The sequence below is a fragment of the Scomber japonicus genome, chromosome 6, assembly GCF_027409825.1.
Source record: "Scomber japonicus isolate fScoJap1 chromosome 6, fScoJap1.pri, whole genome shotgun sequence".
Taxonomy (NCBI): domain Eukaryota; kingdom Metazoa; phylum Chordata; class Actinopteri; order Scombriformes; family Scombridae; genus Scomber; species Scomber japonicus.
Genome location: NC_070583.1, coordinates 35,536,926 through 35,559,295, shown reverse-complemented (window position 1 = coordinate 35,559,295; position 22,370 = coordinate 35,536,926). Strand labels below are relative to the sequence as shown.

General features: G+C 37.0%; 1 protein-coding gene across 1 annotated transcript in view; it reads left to right on the top strand.

The window, feature by feature from the left end:
* The window catches only part of LOC128359986 (NACHT, LRR and PYD domains-containing protein 12-like), a 291,384-nt gene extending 269,268 nt beyond the window's left edge, over positions 1-22,116 (top strand). Inside the window, exons 14-17 of the mRNA XM_053320301.1 lie at positions 3,406-3,579; positions 17,856-17,959; positions 21,106-21,229; positions 22,101-22,116. Of these exons, the coding sequence (XP_053176276.1) occupies positions 3,406-3,579; positions 17,856-17,959; positions 21,106-21,229; positions 22,101-22,116 (418 nt within the window). The remainder of the gene's footprint in view (positions 1-3,405; positions 3,580-17,855; positions 17,960-21,105; positions 21,230-22,100) is intronic.
* The last annotated feature ends 254 nt before the right edge of the window (positions 22,117-22,370 follow it).

Sequence of the window (22,370 nt, the reverse complement as noted above, 5' to 3'; positions counted from 1 at the left end):
CAAAACCCTGACTGACATGTACTCACACTTCCTGCTGGTTCAGACAAAGAGGAAGAAGAACAAGTATGATGAGGGACATGAGACGAGTCCACAGGAGCTGACGAAGGCTGACAGGAAACTTCTTCTGAAGCTGGGGAGGCTGGCGTTTGAACAACTGGAGAAAGGAAACATCCTGTTCTACCAAGAAGACCTGGAGCAGTGTGGTCTTGATGTCACAGAGGCCTCGGTGTTATCAGGATTTTGTACAAAGATCCTCAAAAGAGAGAGTGTGATCCTCCAGAAATCAGTCTACAGCTTTATTCATCTGAGCGTTCAGGAGTTTCTGGCTGCAGTCTACGTGTACCACTGTTACACCAGCAGGAAGACAAAGGTACTGAAGGGTTATTTCAGAAACATTGATAGCGATGTCTTCCTGAAGGGAGCCATGGAGAAATCTCTCAGCAGTGAAAATGGCCACCTGGACCTTTTTGTCCGTTTCCTTCATGGCCTCTCTCTGGAGTCCAACCAGAGTCTCTTAGGAGGCCTGCTGGGTCAGACAGACAACAGTCCAGAAACCATCCAGAGAGTCATCAACAACCTGAAGGAGATGAACAGTGAGGATTTCTCTCCTGACAGAAGCATCAACATCTTCCACTGTCTGATGGAGATGAACGACCGCTCAGTACATCAGGAGATCCAAGAGTTCCTGAAGTCAGAGAACAGATCAGAGAAGCTCTCTGAGATCCACTGCTCAGCTCTGGCCTACATGCTGCAGATGTCAGAGGAGGTTCTGGATGAGTTGGACCTGAAGAAGTACAACACATCAGAGGAGGGACGACGGAGACTGATCCCAGCTGTGAGGAACTGCAGGAAGGCTGAGTAAGTCCAGATGTGATTAACATTATACATCAGTGTAGATCACTAGATTTAATCTTCAAATATAAATGATATAAAACTCTTATTTTTGTTAAAATAATGCTCTACTTGTTTATATCTGCAATAACATGTCAGTTATATTTCATCACAGATGTACTTGAGTTTATTCAAATATGAGCGCAATCTTGATTTTACAGTTGGTTGTATTAATGTTACTAACTTAATGAACACGATTATTCAATGTATTTGTAGTAATTATTGGATTTTACAGTTTTAATAATTCAACCGTATTAATTTGTTAATCATGTTTTTGTGCTGAATCAGTTTTTAGTTTCTCAAAATAATGTTGAAAACTAAATGTAATGCAGTCATCTGTTATGCACATCTAAATATTTAATAACATGAATATTTAATTATGTACAGGTCCAAAACTTTCAAGCCATTTGTTTCGTTTGTGTTCAACAGTCACTACTGTTCACTGACATTAAAAATAGAGAACAATGAAACTGTTTTTCTAATCCAAATGTCCTCATGTTAACTTTGTGGACACAGATTACATAAAATAAAGCCTCAGTACTCCCAGTTTTACCCAAGATGCATATCCGGAATAGGAACGTTGGTACATATGTTTTGGACTTGCCCTTGTCTTAATTCATATTGGGTGTCTGTACTCAAAGTGCTTAATGATATTACAGGACTAACCAAGAGTAATTCTCCTGGGCGACACCTCTAGGATGAAAGCCAATAAAAACCAACTCAAATTTATTAGAATTGCCCTTATCACAGCCAACAAATGTATAACTATGCATTGGAAAGATGTATTACCACCTATATTTGGTAGATGGACGAATGAACTAGCATCATGCATACCTAGTGAAAAGATTATGTACCATTTGAAGGGTAAACCTAGAGAGTTTCAAAAGATCTGGGTGGTTTTCTAACATATCTGGACACAGAGTCCACAATACATTAATCCTTTTATATTTAAACAAGTATTAAACTCAAATGTCATGTGATGGTTAAACATGCTTATTCAACAGCTGTTTCTAGCTTTATCTTTATTTATTTAAATTTTCTTTTCTACCTCCTTCTTCTTATCCCAGTCTCTCAACTGAAGTGCTGTACAGTGGCTGTTATTTACTCCCTCTCTGCAACAGTCTTGTTTTATGTTGTTTTTGTTTTTGTTTGTTTTATGATATACTGAAGGTTTGCATTCATTCTTACTTATCTGACTTGGTACACACTCTGGAGGAATGTATGGTAGGACCTGTAGGGGTGGGTTGAGAGGGAGGGAGGGAGAAAGGGAGGGAGGGAGGGATGGGCTGATCTGGTACCTATCTGATATATCTTTCTCTACACTGTCCAATCATTCAGCTCTGGGGGTGTTTTCTGAAAAAAACAATAGAAATTTTGTTGGAAAAAAAAAACTAAACTTTGTGGAGACAGACATGGGATCAGATCACACAGACAGACTGAGAACATTATGGAAGCCTCATTGTAACTCCATTGTCTTTCCTTCATCTACAAGATGCAGGTCTGACAGAGAGTGATGAGAATTATTGTTTCATTCAAACACAATGAGAAACCATCAGCTGAACTGGGACTGTTCGGGTAGCTTACTGATTAAGATGCCATATAACTGCAATATCTGCTGATCTCTCCTCTTGATTCCTGTTATCTCTCAACTGTTGCTGTCTATTAAACAAATAAAATGTTCCTGAAACACAAAATTATTTGATCCTCTCAAAGAGAAGAGTGAAGAGTAAATGTAAAAATATCAAACTGTTTTGTTACCAAATGTATGAAGTAAATATAAAGTCTCCTCTTTCATGATAAATATGTTGTAATATATGTTTCATTACAGACTTTCTGACTGTGGACTCTCAGAGTCTCACTGTGAAGTTGTGGCCTCAGCTCTGAAGTCCAACCCTCATCTGACATTTCTGGACCTGAGTAACAACAAACTGTCTGATTCAGGAGTGAAGCTTCTCTCTGCTGGACTGGAGAGTCCAAACTGTAAACTGAAAACTCTGAAGTAAGTTCACTGACTGTAGCTTTGCTAGTTTTGGTATATTTAATATCTTTCACTAAAGTTTCAAAAGTTAATTCTCTCAGGAATGTAAAATCCACAGTCTTGTTCTGTGTATAAATGACTTCCAGAGTTTAAACTAATTTGAGGCTTCAGCAGTGTAAGTTCCACATATCAAGTTAGTATCTTTGAGTTTCTTCAGTGTTTCCTGAGCTGCAGTGGAGGGATAGTGGTGTAAGTCAAAGAGGGAATTTTATACTAAATATTCTGAAACTTTGAGTCAGACGAATCAAGTGTGAGTCTAACAGTTCATGTTGTCATTAATATTAATGAGAGCTATTTTTCACTGTTTGTATTTGACAGTTTTTAACCTGCATCCTGTTGGGTTCAGCTGTTTGGAGTTTCCATTTTCTAAACTTCTACATTTAAACCTTCTTCAGCTCTGAACAGATTATGAAACACTGAATGATTTCAAGCATGAACTTTGTCTTCTAAAGTAACATCATTTATTCTTTATTCAGGTTGGAGGACTGCAGTTTGTCAGAGATCAGCTGTGCTTCTCTGGTCTCAGCTGTGAAGGACAACCCCTCCCATCTGAGGGAGCTGCATCTGAGAGGAAACAAGCTGCAGGATACAGTAGTGAAGCTTCTGTGTGACTTTCTGAAGAGTCCAGACTGTAAACTAGAGGATCTGGGGTGAGTTCACTGACAGTCTGTTACTATTGTTGATCTTAATGTTTAACAACTGAATCTAATTTATTTCCATGTATTACTTACATCCATGAAGTTATTTGTCTTATTGTCATATTTATTTTTTACTGTACAGTTTAGCTTCTAGTTATAAAAGATGATTGATTCTTAAAGAGTCAAATGTGTATACAGAAGATCCTCTCAACTAATACTCAACTGTTTAAATCTAAAGTTTACATTCATTTGAATGTGTTTCAGTAATGATGTTCGTTTACTGAGTCATCCTGCACAAAACACACACACACACACACAAGCACACCGAAACTCTTCATTTTTGTATTAAATTTTACTATCACTTAAACTTTTGTTCTCTAAGTTTAAAGAATTTTTTTATAAACAGAACAAATATAATATCCAGTATTTACTTGTTCCAACACTTTTATGAAGCTGTGCAGTGTTTATACTGACTGAAATATTTAAACTCAACATGCTGTGATTGTTTTTTAGCGACACCATTAAATATAAATATTGTAGATATATTGAACATCCTTTTCCTCCTATTCTCCCAAAATCCATCCTGACATATTAGTTATCTTTGTAAACGTTGGGATCCTGAGTAGAATCTGAAATAAATCTCTGTGGGTTTTTTAACTAGTGTTTGGCTGCACAACATGAGTTTGTATAGATGGAGTCAGTGGTGGAGCTGCAGAGTTTAAGAGGTGAAGTCACTACGTCTTTATTGAAGTAGCAGCATGTTGTCATTAATATTAATGAGAGCTCTTTTCACTGTTTGTATTTGACAGTTTTTAACCTGTATCCTGTTGGGTTCAGCTGTTTGGAGTTTCCATTTTCTAAACTTCTACATTGAAACCTTCTTCAGCTCTGAACAGATTATGAAACACTGAATGATTTCAAGCAGGAACTTTGTCTTCTAAAGTAACATCATTTATTCTTTATTCAGGTTGAATGACTGCAGTTTGTCAGAGATCAGCTGTGCTTCTGTGGTCTCAGCTGTGAAGTGCAACCCCTCCCATCTGAGAGGGCTGAGAGGAACCAAGCTGCAGGATTCAGTAATGAAGCTTCTGTGTGATTTCCTGAAGAGTCCAGACTGCAGACTGAAGACTCTGGCGTGAGTTCACTGACAGTCTGTTACTATTATTGATGTTAATGTTTAACAACTGAAGATATTTTATATACATATATAATTTACATCCATGAAGTTATTTTTCAGATTGTCGCATTTATTTTTACTGTAACGTTGAGTTTAAAGTTATGAAATATGACTGATGGACTCTGAAAAATAGCCCCCCGGCTTGGTGCCTGTATGTTGGAGTTTACCCCGGTAGACGAGAGGATAGCCTCCCTCCACCTTCAGGTGGGGAAACGGATCCTGACGGTTGTTTGGCCTATGGTCCAAACAGCAGTTCAGACTATCCACCCTTTTAGGACTCCTTGGAGGGGGTGCTGGAAAGCACTCCTTCTGGGGATTCCCTCATTCTGCTGGGGGACTTCAACGCTCATGTTGGCAGCGACAGTGAGACCTGGAGTGGTGTGATTGGGAGGAACGGCCCCCCTGATCTAAACCCAAGTGGTGTTCTGTTATTGGATTTCTGTGCTTGTCACAGATTGTCCATAACGAACACCATGTTCAAGCATAAGGGTGTCTATATGTGCACTTGGCACCAGGAGACCCTAGGCCGCAGTTTGATGATTGTAGTAGTGTCGTCAGACTTGCGGCCGAATGTCTTGGACACTCGGGTGAAGAGAGGGGCGGAGCTGTCAACTGATCACTACCTGGTGGTGAGTTGGCTACGATGGTGGGGGAGGATGCCGGTCAGACCTGGCAGGCCCAAACGTATTGTGAGGGTCTGCTGGGAAGGTCTGGCAGAGTCTCCTGTCAGAGAGAGTTTCAACTCCCACCTCCGGGAGAGCTTCGACTGTGTACCGGGGGAGGCGGGGGAAAATTGAGTCCGAGTGGGCCATGTTCTGTGCCTCTATTGTTAAGGCGGCTGACTGGAGCTGTGGCTGCAAGGCAGGGGCGGTTTTTGCTATGGGCAATGTGGGCAACCGCCCAGGGTGCAAACTACTTGGGGGCGCACGAGCGCTCTCAAAAAAAAAAAGGAAAAAAAAAAGTGTGTCCTCAAAAAAGAGAAAAAGCCAGTTTTCTAGACTAATACCGCTCATTTCCACATCAAGTTGGTACAGTGGGCAATGAGGCGCCCCTACTATCACGTCAACTTGCTGCTGAGAGTCATGTATACAGGTTGTGTGTGTCAGAAGAAAAGGCAAAGGGGAGGGGGCGGGGGATCAACTTGCGACTGCAGAGGCTGTGAGCGAGTTTGACTCTCAAAGGAAAAGCAAGCAAGGGGGGGGGGGGGGGGCAAGGGGGATAGACTGACCTGTGATGATTATGATCCCAGGCCACACAACACAAACTGCTGCTTCCAAATAAATAGTAATACATTTATAAAATGAATACAGACCCGTTATAGCTACATGTAAGTTATTGGGTTATGTGAAAATGCAATAAATAAATAAATAAATAAAATGCAAAAAAAAAAAAGGTTTACATACTATATTTCATTTATTCACCTTATTTTTGTGTGGTGAAGGATTTGTGCAATTTACAGTGGTGTTAACATACTACATGTCATTTATTTATCTTAATTTCTTTCTCTACTCTTGTTAACTTTTTGTATTTAATAACATATGTAATAAAATAACAAATAGTTAAAGGGGAGGGAGGAGGGGTGATGGTCAGGCCGTCCAGGGTGCAAAACTAGCCAGGACCGCCTCTGCTGCAAGGTGGTCGGTGCCTGTCGTGGCGGCAATCCCTGAACCCGCTGGTGGACACCGGCGGTGAGGGATATAGGAGTCCAATAGGGCCTTTTTGGCCTGTGGGACTCCGGAGGCAGCTGGCAGGTACCGGAAAAACTTAAATAAAAATCAACACAATATACAAACTAAGGGAGTGGGCAGGTTACAACATAAACTAGCTAAACTGAGTAATAACTGCCCAAATAAAATAATTAGCATACAATTAAAATGAGGGAATTAAACCCGGGTTAAAGGTGGTGCCTTTAGCAGCAACCTTCCAGAGACATTTTACCACACTACCGGTAAAATAGGTTAATCCTGATATCTCTACCGGAGACACAGCAGCAGTGATCCCAATCAGCTGGTGGTGACATCATGTGTTACACCACCGGTGAAGTCGGCCAGCTGATGAGCGTTTCCTGTTTGCAGAGTCTGAAACATGCACAAGGAAAGAGAGGGAGAGAGAGAAACCCACACAGCTGCCGGCATCTAGCACCACAAAACAAGGCCAGCCGGCACTCTGTCGCTGCTCTGTGAGGGCAAACACCAGCATTTCTATGCTGCTACACAAAGAAGACACAGACAAAGAAAATATTATAAATACTGTACATACTGTATATGCTATTACAAATAAATACAATGAAATAAATAAGCAGGAAAATAAACACATTTACAAATATTGTGAAACCCAAAGTACTCACTCTCCAGCTTGCTCAACAACCCCCAGACACACACACACACACACACACACACACACACACACACAAAATCACTTTTTACATTAAATCTTCCCATAACCTTAAATTTCATTCTTTAAATGTAAATAAAAATTCAAACAGTAACAAATATAATATCCAGTATTTACTTGTTCCAACACTTGTATGAAGCTGTGCAGTGTTTATACTGACTGAAATATTTAAACTCAACATGCTGTGATTATTTTATAGCGACACCATTAAATATAAATATTGTAGATATATTGAACATCCTTTTCCTCCTATTCTCCCCAAATCCATCCTGACATATTAGCTATCTTTGTAAACGTTGGGATCTTGAGTAGAATCTGAAATAAATCTCTGTGGGTTTTTTAACTAGTGTTTGGCTGCACAACATGAGTTAGTATAGATGGAGTCAGTGGTGGAGCTGCAGAGTTTAAGAGGTGAAGTCACTATGTCTTTATTGAAGTAGCAGCATGTTGTCATTAATATTAATGAGAGCTCTTTTTCACTGTTTGTATTTGACAGTTTTTAACCTGCATCCTGTTGGGTTCAGCTGTTTGGAGTTTCCATTTTCTAAACTTCTACATTTAAACCTTCTTCAGCTCTGAACAGATTATGAAACACTGAATGAACTTTGTCTTCTAAAGTAACATCATTTATTCTTTATTCAGTTTGGAGGACTGCAGTTTGTCAGAGATTAGCTGTGCTTCTCTGGTCTCAGCTGTGAAGGACAACCCCTCCCATCTGAAGCTGCTAAATCTGGGAGGAAACAAGCTGCAGGATTCAGTAATGAAACTACTGGGTGACTTTCTGAAAAGTCCAGACTGCAGACTGGAGACTCTGAGGTAAGACAACATTTTTACTTCTGGTTTACATGTGTAGCAATTATGGATATCATAAGATATTAAAAAGCTCTCGTAATCAGGGGCACCACCTTCCTTGGAAGGAAATATTTAATTGGTTGACCAATTAATAAATCACTTCAAACAATAGACATACACCCTTGATTGAGTTTTATGGATTTTATTAACTACACACTACTTATAAATGATGTATAAATGTAATGATGAGTTTGCAGTACAATATGAATTCAACAGATTACTCGATATAGCGACATGAATGAAAGATGATGGTGAATGATGAATTTAAATGAAGGATATGTAATCATGTGGAAACTAAGAAAACTTGTAAGTTTTACTGAGTTTTACCTTTTAAAGAAAATTTGAATTTCTCAATCTGACATCAACCCTTGATGAAAGCAATATTTGTATCCTACTTTATCTGGTTGGAGGGTCTCAGCTGTCCGTCCTTCAGAACCACACGTACGCACACTAAGTGGAAGATCTCAGAGAGCGTCGCAGGTCCGGGCGGGGTGAGGATGGTCCGGGTCGGCTGGCCTTCCATCAGACTGCCTGGCTCCGGTAGTTGTCTGCTGGCAGACTTTGTCCCTCTCGATTATGATGAGTTGTAGGGTTGACAGACGGTTATCTGCCCAAAAGCTCTTGCGGTTGATGAAAGATGGAAGAAAAAGTCCAATTTAACTAGTTCACTGTTTAATAACTTTCTAGAGAGATATCAGCGTTGGCCACACGTCAAAATCCTCAAAAATGTCAAAAATAGGCTGAATGCAAAACTTAGTGACGCGTTTACTTAAAAGGCCTTTTCTCTGGACGTTTGCTGACAAAAATTACAAGATTACAAAAACTTAAGAAAACTAAGATAAAGAATAACTAAAGATTAAAGAATAAGATAAGGTGACAAAAGTAAGAATGTGTGAGGTAAAGAAAAGATGGACACAGCAAAACCTGAATCAATGCAAAGTAAGTCAAGTCAAGCAAAGCCGGGTTTCAGATGGGTGCAGCTGGTTTTTGTCCCTGGGGAGGGCTTGTGTGTCAGCCAATCGGATTCATCAGAGCTCACTCTGAGGATCTAATTTCAAGCTTTTTACCATGAAACTTTTCATCATCATCATTCATTCAGTATTTAATCCTGATTATAAAATGCATACTATAACCTATTAACACAGAACACAGGATGTATTATTCTGGCATTGATATGATCTCAGCTTGATTCATCAAACTGCCATTCATTAAAACCGGAAGAGGATTAATATGACCAAGCATAATACATTGTTATTCTACTTATTCCATGATGTAAACATAACATCAATGTAACAATTTCTCACATTAAGTAAACATTTTCATACCAACATTTGTGTTTATGAAAGGAAAAAGTATAATAACAGTTCTTCAAATACATATTTATCTGTGATCGCTGTAATATCTGTTACAATGGAGGTTTCTTTAGGTAATTGATACTGATATAAGTAATTGGTATTGTTTAAACCATACTATTTACTTAGAAGTTCTTTTTTAAGTTTTTAACACTAATTTTCTCACTTTCACGCTGTGTGTGGTTTCAGGAGACACAAAGGGGGGGAAGTCAGGAATGTGCAGTGTCTCTTAGTTTATGACGGTCAATATGATGGTAGAAAGGGGCAGTGAAGTCTCTCCGATAAGTTATGTCGTCCGAAGGAGACACCAAAATCTGTCTTTCGTTACTTTTATGTAGTTCTTGTCACTCTTGGTTGCTCCATGGAATGTTAATGGATCTTTGTTTGTCCAATAGAGACCATGTCAGTCTCTATATCAAAACTGGTCCAATTTACTCATCTCTGGGTCAAAGGTGACTCTGACCAGATGATGTTCTGAGCTGTACTGTTGCTGTGTCCGCTACAAAACCATTAAATATAAATATTGTAGATATATTGAACATCCTTTTCCTCCTATTCTCCCAAAATCCATCCTGACATATTAGCTATCTTTGTAAACGTTGGGATCTTGAGTAGAATCTGAAATAAATCTCTGTGGGTTTTTTAACTAGTGTTTGGCTGCACAACATGAGTTAGTATAGATGGAGTCAGTGGTGGAGCTGCAGAGTTTAAGAGGTGAAGTCACTACGTCTTTATTGAAGTAGCAGCATGTTGTCATTAATATTAATGAGAGCTCTTTTTCACTGTTTGTATTTGACAGTTTTTAACCTGCATCCTGTTGGGTTCAGCTGTTTGGAGTTTCCATTTTCTAAACTTCTACATTTAAACCTTCTTCAGCTCTGAACAGATTATGAAACACTGAATGATTTCAAGCATGAACTTTGTCTTCTAAAGTAACATCATTTATTCTTTATTCAGGTTGATGGACTGCAGTTTGTCAGAGATCAGCTGTGGTTCTCTGGTCTCAGCTCTGAAGTGTAACCCTTCCCATCTGAGAGTGCTGAATCTGAAAGGAAACAAGCTGCAGGATTCAGTAATGGAGCTACTGTGTGACTTTCTGAAGAGTCCAGACTGCAGACTGGAGACTCTGGGGTCAGTTCACTTATATTCTATTTCTATTGTTTATCTTAAATTATCTTCAGTTTTTTAACATTGTGTGCATATATAACTTACATCCATGAAGTTATTTTTCTGATCATATTTATTTTTTACTGTACAGTTTAGTCTGTAGTTATAAAAGATGATTCTTAAAGAAACTGTAGAAAATATTCACTGTTAGTTGTTAAAATGAATTAATATATTTTAAAATATAATTTTCTGTAAAGAGTTACATCTGTATACAGAAGATCCTCTCAACTAATATTTGTTTTAAATTGATGAACTTTACTGTCTGAAGGAGAAATATTGTAATTTTACATTAATTTGAATGTCTTTCATTGCAGTAATAATTGAGCGCAGACAGTGTTTAAAAGTTAGCCGTCTTACCGGCTGCCTCTCTGGTGTTTGTAGATGTTTCTGCACAAACAGGCGAGCAAACAGTCTCTCTTCCTGACGCTGTGTCGTTGTCTTTTCACCTGCTCTGCTTCTGCTGGGACGCTGTGTGCCGCTTTTTTATGGTCCGTGCTGCACAGAGCGACTGTCAATGGTTCCTTCCGGCTGGATCAACAGCCTGTGGATACTTGATATTTATTTGTTTATTTGTTTGTTTTTCCTCCAATTTATCCATTTAAACAGTTTATATTCCTTTAGGTTGGAGGTTTAGATTTCCTCTTTCTCTAGTTTACACACACACACACACACACACACACACACACACACACACACACACACACACACACTAAAACTCTTAATTTTTACATAAAATCTTACCTTCACTTTAAATTTCATTCTTTAAATTTAAATTCAAACAGTAACAAATATAATATCCAGTATTTACTTGTTCCAACACTTTTATGAAGCTGTGCAGTGTTTATACTGACTGAAATATTTAAACTCAACATGCTGTGATAGTTTTTATCGACACCATTAAATGTAAATATTGTAGAAATATTGAACATCCTTTTCCTCCTATTCTCCCAAAATCCATCCTGACATATTATCTATCTTTGTAAACGTTGGGATCTTGAGTAGAATCTGAAATAAATCTCTGTGGGTTTTTTAACTAGTGTTTGGCTCCACAACATGAGTTAGTATAGATGGAGTCAGTGGTGGAGCTGCAGAGTTTAAGCAGGGATTAAAGTTCTGATTTCCGTCAGTTGTCCTGCTGAAAGGGCAGATATGAGATCAATGCAGATCAGATGACAATTACGAAGGTATAATAATATATAACGTGATACTCTACATTATTATCACAACAAACACACAGAGCAGGCATGGGCAGCCCGCCAGTCAATTTCCAAATATCAATAAATATTTAAAATGATGTTGAAAGCAAACAGACCATTACTGCATCTAAATGACTGAGTGAAGTTGTTACAACTCTCCACCGCTGTGACTGTCTCTTCTGCACGGAGGTTCAGCTCCGCCCTGAGACGGAGGAGAGGAGCAGCTAGCGTTAGCCTCTGCTGCTGTTAGCTGTCATCACGCTGCTCTCCTTTGAGTCTGTTCAGAGCAGGAATGCTGTTACTTTACTCCTCCTCACTGTTCTGTATAAAAGGTCTGGACACTGAATGAGGACAGAGTTGCTTCGTCAGTAAGCGGCTGTGGAGGTAGCTGCTGTAGGACGCTGTTGTGTTAGCTGTTAGCTTCCTCATTCACCTCCACCCAACCCTGCAGCTCAGCCTCAAACACCTGCGTGCTGTTTAAAAGTACACAACAGCAACGTCATGCTGGTTTTGGTTCAATGTAAGAAAGCAGTCTTCATAACAATAATAATAATAATAATAATAATAATAATAATTTATTTGGATAGGGACAGTGCATATTAATGAACATAAATGTTAGACATCTTTGTAAATATGCCAGATTATAGCAAGTTGCTAATTTGCATCCGTAGTCCCTAAAGAGAGAAATAAATATAAAAAAGAATACAAATCGAAGAGATAGCAAATAAATAGATAGATAAGATAAGATAAGATACAAATAGATAAGATACAAATAAAGCACACACAGTACAATACACAATCAAGAGGATGTCAGATCCAGACAGAATACAGCAATTAAAAAAGAGAGTTCAGCCATTGTTTTAGTTGTCCTTTTAAAAGAAGAGTATGTAGGGCATTCCCTTATTGTGGAGGGAAGACTATGGCTATGATGATGATCTGTGTATTAAAGAGCCGTATGTTTCACCTGGTGGAGCTGAGCCCTCAGTGCTGCTCACACAGAGACAGTGAACCAGGTGAAAACTGGAGGTGACAACTATTCATTATGTTACTGCAAGTGCAATAAAATATACCAGAGGAAAAGTTATTTAATTTAATCCACCAAAAGATTATTGATTATTTTGTTTTAAAATACAAAATGTTAATTGAAATACAATTTTTCGTTTTCCTGGTCAAATAGTGATGAGCAGAAATTTAAAAATGGTTTGATTTTCTTTTAATATTTAGAATAATAAAAGATAAAATCACTGGCAAACCAACAACAAATGACCCGTTTTCTCATATTCTGAGACTGGATGTTGTCATCAAGACAAGAGAGCAATAAATATAAATAAAAAATAAAAATCCTCTCTGTGTCACTGCAACGCTCTGATGTACCGTTTGAGTTTTTATAATGTTAATAACTATTTTCTGAAGCTCATAAGGTGATAAAATAAAATACAAATGATTACTGAACATTTATACCTCCGACCCCCACTGTGGTTATACAGACTGCAGCCTTATTATTATTATTATTATTATTATTATTATCATCATTATTATTATTATTATCATTATTATTATTATTAATATTAATATTATTATTATCATTATCATTATTATTATTATTATTAATATTATTATTATTATTATTATTATTAGGGGTGTAAGAAAATATCGATACTTAAATATCACGATATTTTATTTGACGATACCGTATCGATATTCAACGGCACTTTAACGATTTTTTAATTAACAATTAACATTCTTTTATTTTTCAATAAACTTTATCATTTCCGTAATATACAAAAAACTCTCGATAGGAAAACATGCGCATTCTTTTTACAATACAAAGATATCTCCATTATAAATAAAATCTACAAGGCTTTAGACATAAAAGGATATAATTAAAAAATATATAAAAAATAAATACAAGGCACTTTCATATCATTAATAAAAACAAATATTTCATTGCAGTTTCACTCAATTTACAAATTGGCTTGTATACATTTAACAACTTCAAACAAAAAAAATATTTATTTAGTTCATTTTTAAACCAAACTATTGAGGGGGGGGGGGGGGGGGGGGGTATTTTTCCATTTGCTTAAATGGATGTGATATTTACCCAAAACTATAATAATATTGACCAGTTCTGAAAATTCTTTGGTAAGATTATCTTGATATAAAAGAATCTGATGTTTATCAAATGGTGTGATATTTCTATTTTATTACCTCTCCATTCAAACACATCCTGCCAAAAATGTGATGTCACTGAACAAGAATAAAAAAGATGTTCAGTATGTTTCACAATCCGCATTACAAATACAACATGGCTCAACCTCAAATCCAAACCTTTTCTTTCATGTTTCTGCTGCTGGATAATAGACATTCATATTTTTAAATTGCAATTCTTTGGCTTTTGGGCTGATTGGCCATTTCAGATATTTAGTAAATGTGTTCATAATTTTTAGATTACTCTCTTATTCTAACGTTTGTTGCTCTTGTATGACCATAAAAAAGGTTCTGCATGAACATCTTTCATATTATTTTATTATTGCATTTTTTATCAGTTATTAGCATTTGTTCAGTTTTAATATCTAGTAAGACTATCTGTACACTGGAATGAGAGAGTATTTTTAATCAGTTGTATTAGTGGAACTGGAATAGCTTTACGTATGTTGCTGTATTCCCTATAAGAGCACTGCATATTACATGTTTCATTGAAAGAGTTGAGTTGTAAGATTGAACCATGTTCATCCAACATGTCAGCAACAAACATTATTTTCTTATCACACCATTTTTGATTGTACAAGGTTTTTCTATTTGATGTCATTGCTCTGTTGTTCCACAATGTGGATCCATGTGGACTAAAGTTGTGGGTAAATATCATTTTCCAGTATCTTAACACTTGTTCATGACATTTTGACAGTTTCAAAGGTAACTTTGTGATTTCAAAATCACACTGTAACAAAAATTCAAACCCTCCGACTCTTTTAAAAATATTTCTGGGGATATGAAACCAAATAGATTCAGTTTGTGACAGAAAGGCTTTTATCCAATTTACTGTAAACATCCCTACCATTGATTCTATATCTAATGTTTTTAAACCTCCTTTATTAGTATCTTTGACCAAATGTGACTTTTTAATATAATGTGTTTTATTTTTCCATATAAAATTGTAAATTATGGAATTTGTTTTCTTAATGTTTTGAGAAGTAACATACAAAGATTGGCATGGATAAACCAATTTCGATATGCCCTCCGCCTTAGATAATATGTTTCGGCCAAAAATGGATAGATCTCTTATAAGCCAATGATTTAGGGTTTTTTTCATAATCTCTAGTTTTTCATGAAAATGTTTTTCCTCCCTTAATTTGGCATCTTTAATTAGTTTTATTCCTAAATATTTCACCTCACTTTTTACAGGAATTGACATAATCTCAACATCTTTACAAGGATATAGTGGCAATAGTTCACATTTGTCCAAATTTAAACTCAAACCAGATGCTTTGGAAAATATGGAAATTATATTTAAAGCTTTTTCTATTACTGATTTATCTTTTAGAAAAAATACCGTATCATCAGCAAACTGACTGATCCGAAATTCGTAGTCAAAAAGTGTAATTCCTTTTAGTTCAGAGTGATTTATAATCAAGTGTGCCAGTAGCTGAGTGCATCAAATGAAGAGTTTTGGTGATATGGGACATCCTTGTCTGATCCCACGAGAAACCTTTATTCTTGGGGTTATTCCTGGATTAAGAGAAATACAACTGTTTATATCATTATACAACATTTTAATAACTTTGCAAAACTTATCACCAAATCCACATTTTTTTGAATCAAAAAGTCGTGTTCAATAGAATCAAATGCTTTAAAAAAATCAATGCATAAAATGAGACTTTCTGATTCAATGAAGGATTGATAATCAATCATATCCAAAATTAATCTGACATTGTTGTGTATGTTCCTACCTTTAATGAAAGCTGACTAAAACTCATCTACCAGTCCGGCCAAAACATGTTTAAGTCGATTAGCAAATACAAGAGCTAATATTTTATAATCATTGCAAAGAAGTGTTATTGGCCTCCAGTTATCTCATTTCATTAAATCCTTATTTGGTTTGGGCAATAGAGTTATCAAACCTGTTTTCATGGAAGAAGATAAACTTCCTTTTTCTATACATTCTTTAAAAGACTTGTACAACAGATCTTTGATGTCATTCCAGAAGTGTTTATAGACCTCTATTGTTATACCATCGATTCCTGGGGAGTTTTCATTTTTCATCTGCTTTATTGCCATTTCTATTCCTGTTATATTTAGATCCTCTTCTACAATGTTCTTTTCCTCCTCATCAAGTTTTTTAATTTTGTCTTTAACTGATTCAAAAAGGAAGTCACAGTCTGCATCTTGATAGTTTGATTTATATAGATTATTGTAGAAAAGCCATATTTCTTCATTTACTGGTTTTTGATCTCCAATTATTATGTCATTTTTCTTCTATTTAGAAATCTTTTTTTTGCTTTGCCTGCGTTTTTCTAGTCCAAAAAAGTAGGCTGAATGTTTCTCTCCTTGTTCAAGCCACCTGGCTCTTGATCTTATAAATGCCCCATTTGCTTTATTCATGTAGAGATCGTCTAGTTGAATTTGGAGGGAGTGTAACTCTCCCTTTTCCTCTATTGAAAGTTCCTAATTGTTACATAACTTATTTATTTTTAATTAATTTTTTTTGTTTACATTTGCGTATCTGTGATATTTCTTTTCCAGTTTCAATTGCTATCTGTTTGAGTTTAAATGTGAACCATTCCCATTTGCTTAAATTTGACATTTGGAGCATAATAACATTTTGATACAGAGCTTTGACCTGTTTGCAGAACCCTTCATTTAATAACAAATTGTTGTTAAATTTCCAAATATGATGTGATTTAATAGTTGGTTGAACAACTGTAAACTGTAAACTAATCAGACAATGATCTGTAAGAGGGGATGCTGAAATCTCACACTTCGTTGCCTCCTTGCATAACATCTGAGAAGTAAGCCAATAATCTAATCTTGAATATCGAGTATTATCTGAAGCACTGTTCCACGTATATTTTAAGGAGGTGGGATTAGATATCCTCCAATAGTCGACTGTGTTGGTTATTGTACATAAATTGGTTAGAACATCATCATATTCAGGTTGCTGACCTCTATGAGGTATTCCATCCATCCATGAATTCAGAGCTATATTAAAATCTCCACCAATAATAACTTTTTCTGTCAGATATATAATTTTCCACTCGTTTATGAGTAATCCTAAACTTTCCATCATGGCTCTATTGTTGGTTCTATTATTATATCCATAAACACATGTTAAGATGAACCTTTGGTCATGTATCTCTGCTACCATCAAAATCCAGTGTCCATCCGTATCACTTTTATGTTCAATGATCTTTCCTGGTAATCTATTAAATAACACCATAATACCTGCTGAGTGCGCAGTTCCTCTCCCCACTGCTGTCTCCATAGTTTTTCATCTGCTGATCCTGAGTGAGTCTCTTGTAAGAAAACACAATTTGCCTTTTGTTCCTTACAAAATAAAAAATAGCCTTGAGTTTAACAATATTTTTCAAACCTCTAACATTAATAGAAACAAACAAAATAGACATTTTTACTCTATAAAACTCTTGAATGCGCTGTATAAAATAACTATGTGCAGGAATGAGCATGTTGTCCAAAAAGTTTTGTTTTTTTTTCCTTTTCTATAGTTTTGTTTCTTATCTTTTGAATTGGTTTATTTTATTTCTCTATTCAAGTGTTTTTTTCTCTACTCTTTGAATTAACCCTTTACTCTAACTGTTCAAACTTGTAGAAAATGAGGTTAATCATTTTACCTTTCGTATGCTACCATATAATGAAGACCATGTCACTCTTTTGATGTCCACATTTTAAGGCTCAATTCTCCGTCCATCTATCACAGCATATCCCTCCTTTAGGAAAGCTTTCCTGCCGCTTCGTCGAGCTTCCTCCACTTTTGGCCACAGCTTTGCCCGAGCTTCTCTGTCCTCTTTAGAGAAGTCCTCCCTGAAGTAGATTTTCAGCTCCTTGCAAACTCTCGCATCTTTGCATTTTTTCCATATTTCGTTCCGAATAGACCGCGTTGTATGATGATGGGTCTCGGCATCTTGTTTTGTGCAGCGTGGTTCTTCCTACCAAGTCGATGGACCGTGTCTACCATCTCCCTGAGTTTGTCCACTGCCACAGGAATCACCCTTGTGAGGATGCCGACGACCACTTCTTTTGTATCCTCGTTTTCAACATGTTAGCGTTTTTAGCATTAGCCATTTTGTCAAATCTTGATTAAAAACAGTCAAACAACTCGAGGTAGCCGTAACTAGACTGTCCAAAAGTTATTTCTCTGTGTCGGGTTCGTTTTTCTATATTGTGGTTGGGTGCTGGTCTTGAATGTAAGGTTTTAAGGACTCAATTTGTTGTTTTCTTGCTGACCCCGCTGAAAGTGCAGCTGCTCACTCCGCCATCTTGGGTCCCTCCTACAATTAACATGCAAATATTCACGGCGTTTGTTAATTTTTGTGTTGCAATTAAACCTCCGGCTGCTAGTTGGCAGCAGTCATCATGTCCTCTGCGCCAAAGGAACAATGAAATCCCGCGAGAGTGCCAGCCTGTGGCAAACTGCATGCTAACCGCTAACTTAGCACAGTTCACCGGCGATGGCTGAGGATGAGAGGCTACAGCAGCTCCAGCAGCTTTTAAAGCTGATGTTTGGGCATATTTTGGTTTTAAAACAAAGGAAGACAGTTACGACTACGACAAGAGCCATGCGGTGTGTAAACTCTGCAACGCCAGATGTATTGTTATGTTAGATTATACACAGGGAATGCATATATTTGTAAGTATTTGAGACTTTTACTGAAAGGCAGATATTAATTTCTTCAGCCTGCACATAAAGAGCAGATGTTGCAGTGACTTTGCATTTTCTTTTTCAACTTCAGAAATTTCAACCTGCTTATTACAGTTAAGGGGTAACCTTTTAACGGGAGCGTACCTTCCCCGGGTCCTATGTTCCCCGATCGCGGCTAACTCGGTTCCTAGCTCAGCGGCTAACTCCGCTGTTAGCTCGGCGGCTAACTCGGCTCCTAGCTCGGTTGCTAATTCGGCTGCTAGCTTGGCGGCTAACTCATCTGCTAACTCAGCTAACTGGCTAACTGTAGACGGGATCATCCCTATGTTCCCCTGTCACATACAAAGCGGGGAACATAGGACCCGGGGAACATAGGGATGATCCCACCTTTTAACAGAGTCAAGAAATCTGTTAACTTATTTTTTCATTTGTTTAACCAAAAATCCTGCAAATCCTTGTTTCTTAAGCAAGCTGATGTTAAGCATGTAACAGCATTGTGTGTGCTATGTGCTACAGTTTTCTTACAATTAAATTCTTTCAAAGAAACTCAATATATCGATGTTCCTAAAGTATCGCAATATATCATATTGTTGCCCCTGTATTGTGATACATATCGTATCGCCAGATTCTTGCCAATACACACCCCTAATTATTATTACCTGTAAGCTTTTCCATTTAATTTAGAAAAGAGCAGCAATGGTTAGTGGGTGAAATATAATCTAGTTTTCTCAGCTGTTTCCACCTTGTTTTACCTTTTTTAAATTCCAGGAAGCGACCACAAAAGGGTTTCTATGACAAGATAGATGGTGAACAGTTTATGACTTGGTCGTGAAAAAAATTCAGTCAGAAGATTTTTTTTGCTTTAGTCCCTGAGTTTAAGAGGTGAAGTCACTACTTCTTTATTGAAGTAGCAGCATGTTGTCATTAATATTAATGAGAGCTCTTTTTCACTGTTTGTATTTATTTATTTATTTTAGATTTTGTTGGCATAGATGCCTTTTGTTTATCAGTAGACTGACAGGAAACATGGGAGAGAGAGGGGGAAGACATGCAGCAAAGCACCTCCGATTGGGATTCAAAACGGGGTCGGCTGCGTATATGGCATACGCTCTAACCACTCGACCACCTGCACGCCATCACTGTTTGTATTTGACAGTTCTTAACCTGCATCCTGTTGGGTTCAGCTGTTTGGAGTTTCCATTTTCTAAACTTCTACATTTAAACCTTCTTCAGCTCTGAACAGATTATGAAACACTGAATGATTTCAAGCATGAACTTTGTCTTCTAAGGTAACATCATTTATTCTTTATTCAGGTTGATGGACTGCAGTTTGTCAGAGATCAGCTGTGCTTCTCTGGTCTCCGCTGTGAAGTGCAACCCTTCCCATCTGAAGCTCCTGAATCTGTGTAACAACAAGCTGCAGGATTCAGTAATGGAGCTTCTGTGTGACTTTGTGAAGAGTCCAGACTGCAGACTGGAGGATCTGGAGTAAGTTCACTGACAGTCTGTTACTATTATTGATCTTAATGATGAACTGAACCTAATTCTTTTATATTTTCATATTTATTTTTTACTGTACAGTTTAGTCTGTAGTTATAAAAGATGACTGATTCTAAAAGAAACTGTAGAAAATATTCACTGTTAGTTGTTAAATTGAATTAATATATTTTTTAAATATAATTTTCTAAAAAGAGTCACATCTGTATACAGAAGATCCTCTCAACAAATATCTGTTTTAAATTGATGAACTTGAATTGAGAAACATTTATTTAGTTTACATTAATTTTAATGAGGTTTCATTAATTGTCTTTTACTGATATTGACAGGGTTCAAACTCTTCTCTTGAAATTATTATCCAGGACATTTTCAGCTGCTACAGTACAACAGACGAGTACATTTTATTCTGTCTTATTTTATCATTTCTTTTTGCCACTATTTTTCATATGTTATTCTTTATCTTGCATTTTTTTATCTACTCTGATTTATTGGCTCAGTGCACATTAGTTGCCAAGTAAATATCTATTTTATTTCCTATGTTTTTGTTTTTCAATCAAATTGTAAAGCACTTTGAATTGCATTTGATTTTTGCGATATAAAGAAAATGTGTCTGATTGATAGCTGTGATGCTAATTCCTCCATTTTTCACATTCATTTATGCTAACAACATTAGCAATAAGAATCCTTCTAAAACATTTATATTCACTCACAAGGCAGAGAGAAGCAGAGGGAGGAGAAATCATTTTCCAGGACGTTTTACTTTTTCTCTCATTTCTCATGACTGGAAAATTGGTCAATAATTTTCCAGGTTTTCCAGGACACGTTGGAACCCTGATTGATCTTCAAGAACACACACACACACACACACACACACACACACACACACACACACACACACACACACACAGACACACACACACAGAAAACTTGATTGGTCTATAAATTAATTTTGTATCTACATAATTTATTCTTTATTCAGGTTGCAGGACTGCAGTTTGTCAGAGATCAGCTGTACTTCTGTGGTCTCAGCTGTGAAGGACAACCCCTCGCATCTGAGACGGCTGATTCTGGGAGGAAACAAGCTGCAGGATTCAGACATGGAGCTACTGTGTGACTTTCTGAAGAGACCAGACTGCAGACTGGAAGATCTGAGGTAAGACAACATTTTTACTTCTGGTTTTCATGACTTGTGTTTGTTTACTGATATTGACCCTTCAGAAGACACACACACACACACACACACACACACACACACACACACACACACACACACACACACACACACACAGAGAGAGAGAGAGAGAAACATATAAAACCTGAATTAATCTGATTGGACTATAAATTATTTTTTATCTCCATCATTTATTCTTTATTCAGATTGCACAACTGCAGTTTGTCAGAGATCAGCTGTGCTCCTCTGGCCTCAGCTCTGAAGACCAATCCCTCCCATCTGAGAAAGCTGATTCTGGGAGGAAACAAGCTGCAGGATTCAGGGATGAAACTACTGTGTGACTTTATTGAGAGTCCAGACTGCAGACTGGAGGATCTGAGGTAAGACAACATTTTTACTTCTGTGCTGACATGAATAAGATGTGACAGTTGTGATGACACTAAACTGCAGACATAAAGCTGATATTGGGCTGATCCACACTGAGTATATTAATGGTAAAGTCTATTTTCTTCATCAGTGGTTTAGTCCATCAGCTGTGTCAGATTAATGTTGAGCTGCACATTTAAAACCTTTATATAACAAGAAGAATTCAACACTGGATAATTCACTCTGAACCTCTTCATCTCTTTTTCTTTTATATTTGAAAGTTTTAACCTGCTTCCTGTTGGGTTCAGGTGTTTGGAGTTTCCATCTTCTAAACTTGAGGGCTGGACTAAAAAAAAAACTTTATCTGATTAATCGTGATTCTTATTTGAATGATAAATAATCGATAGTTGAAATCCAGAGATGGATCTTTGCATTTACACCTTTCCTCAGTAAATGTGAACATGTGCACTGTGTTGTGTGTCTGCAGTGGTTACTTGTTGTAAATGGTTCAGTTCGAGCAGCATGATGAGTAAAATGTCTGCTGGATGGAAATCGAGTTATTACAACATGCACTTAAATGTTATTTTAAGTGCACGTTTCTGCAAATTTATTTAAAATAGTAACCACTTAACGCACGCTGTTCCTCCTACGGGACGGGACGGATGTTAGGAGGTAGCCACAAGTTCTTCTGGATGTTTTAAACACCAACCCTTAAACATATATATTCATGCCGTACATTGTTGGAAAGCTTAGATTC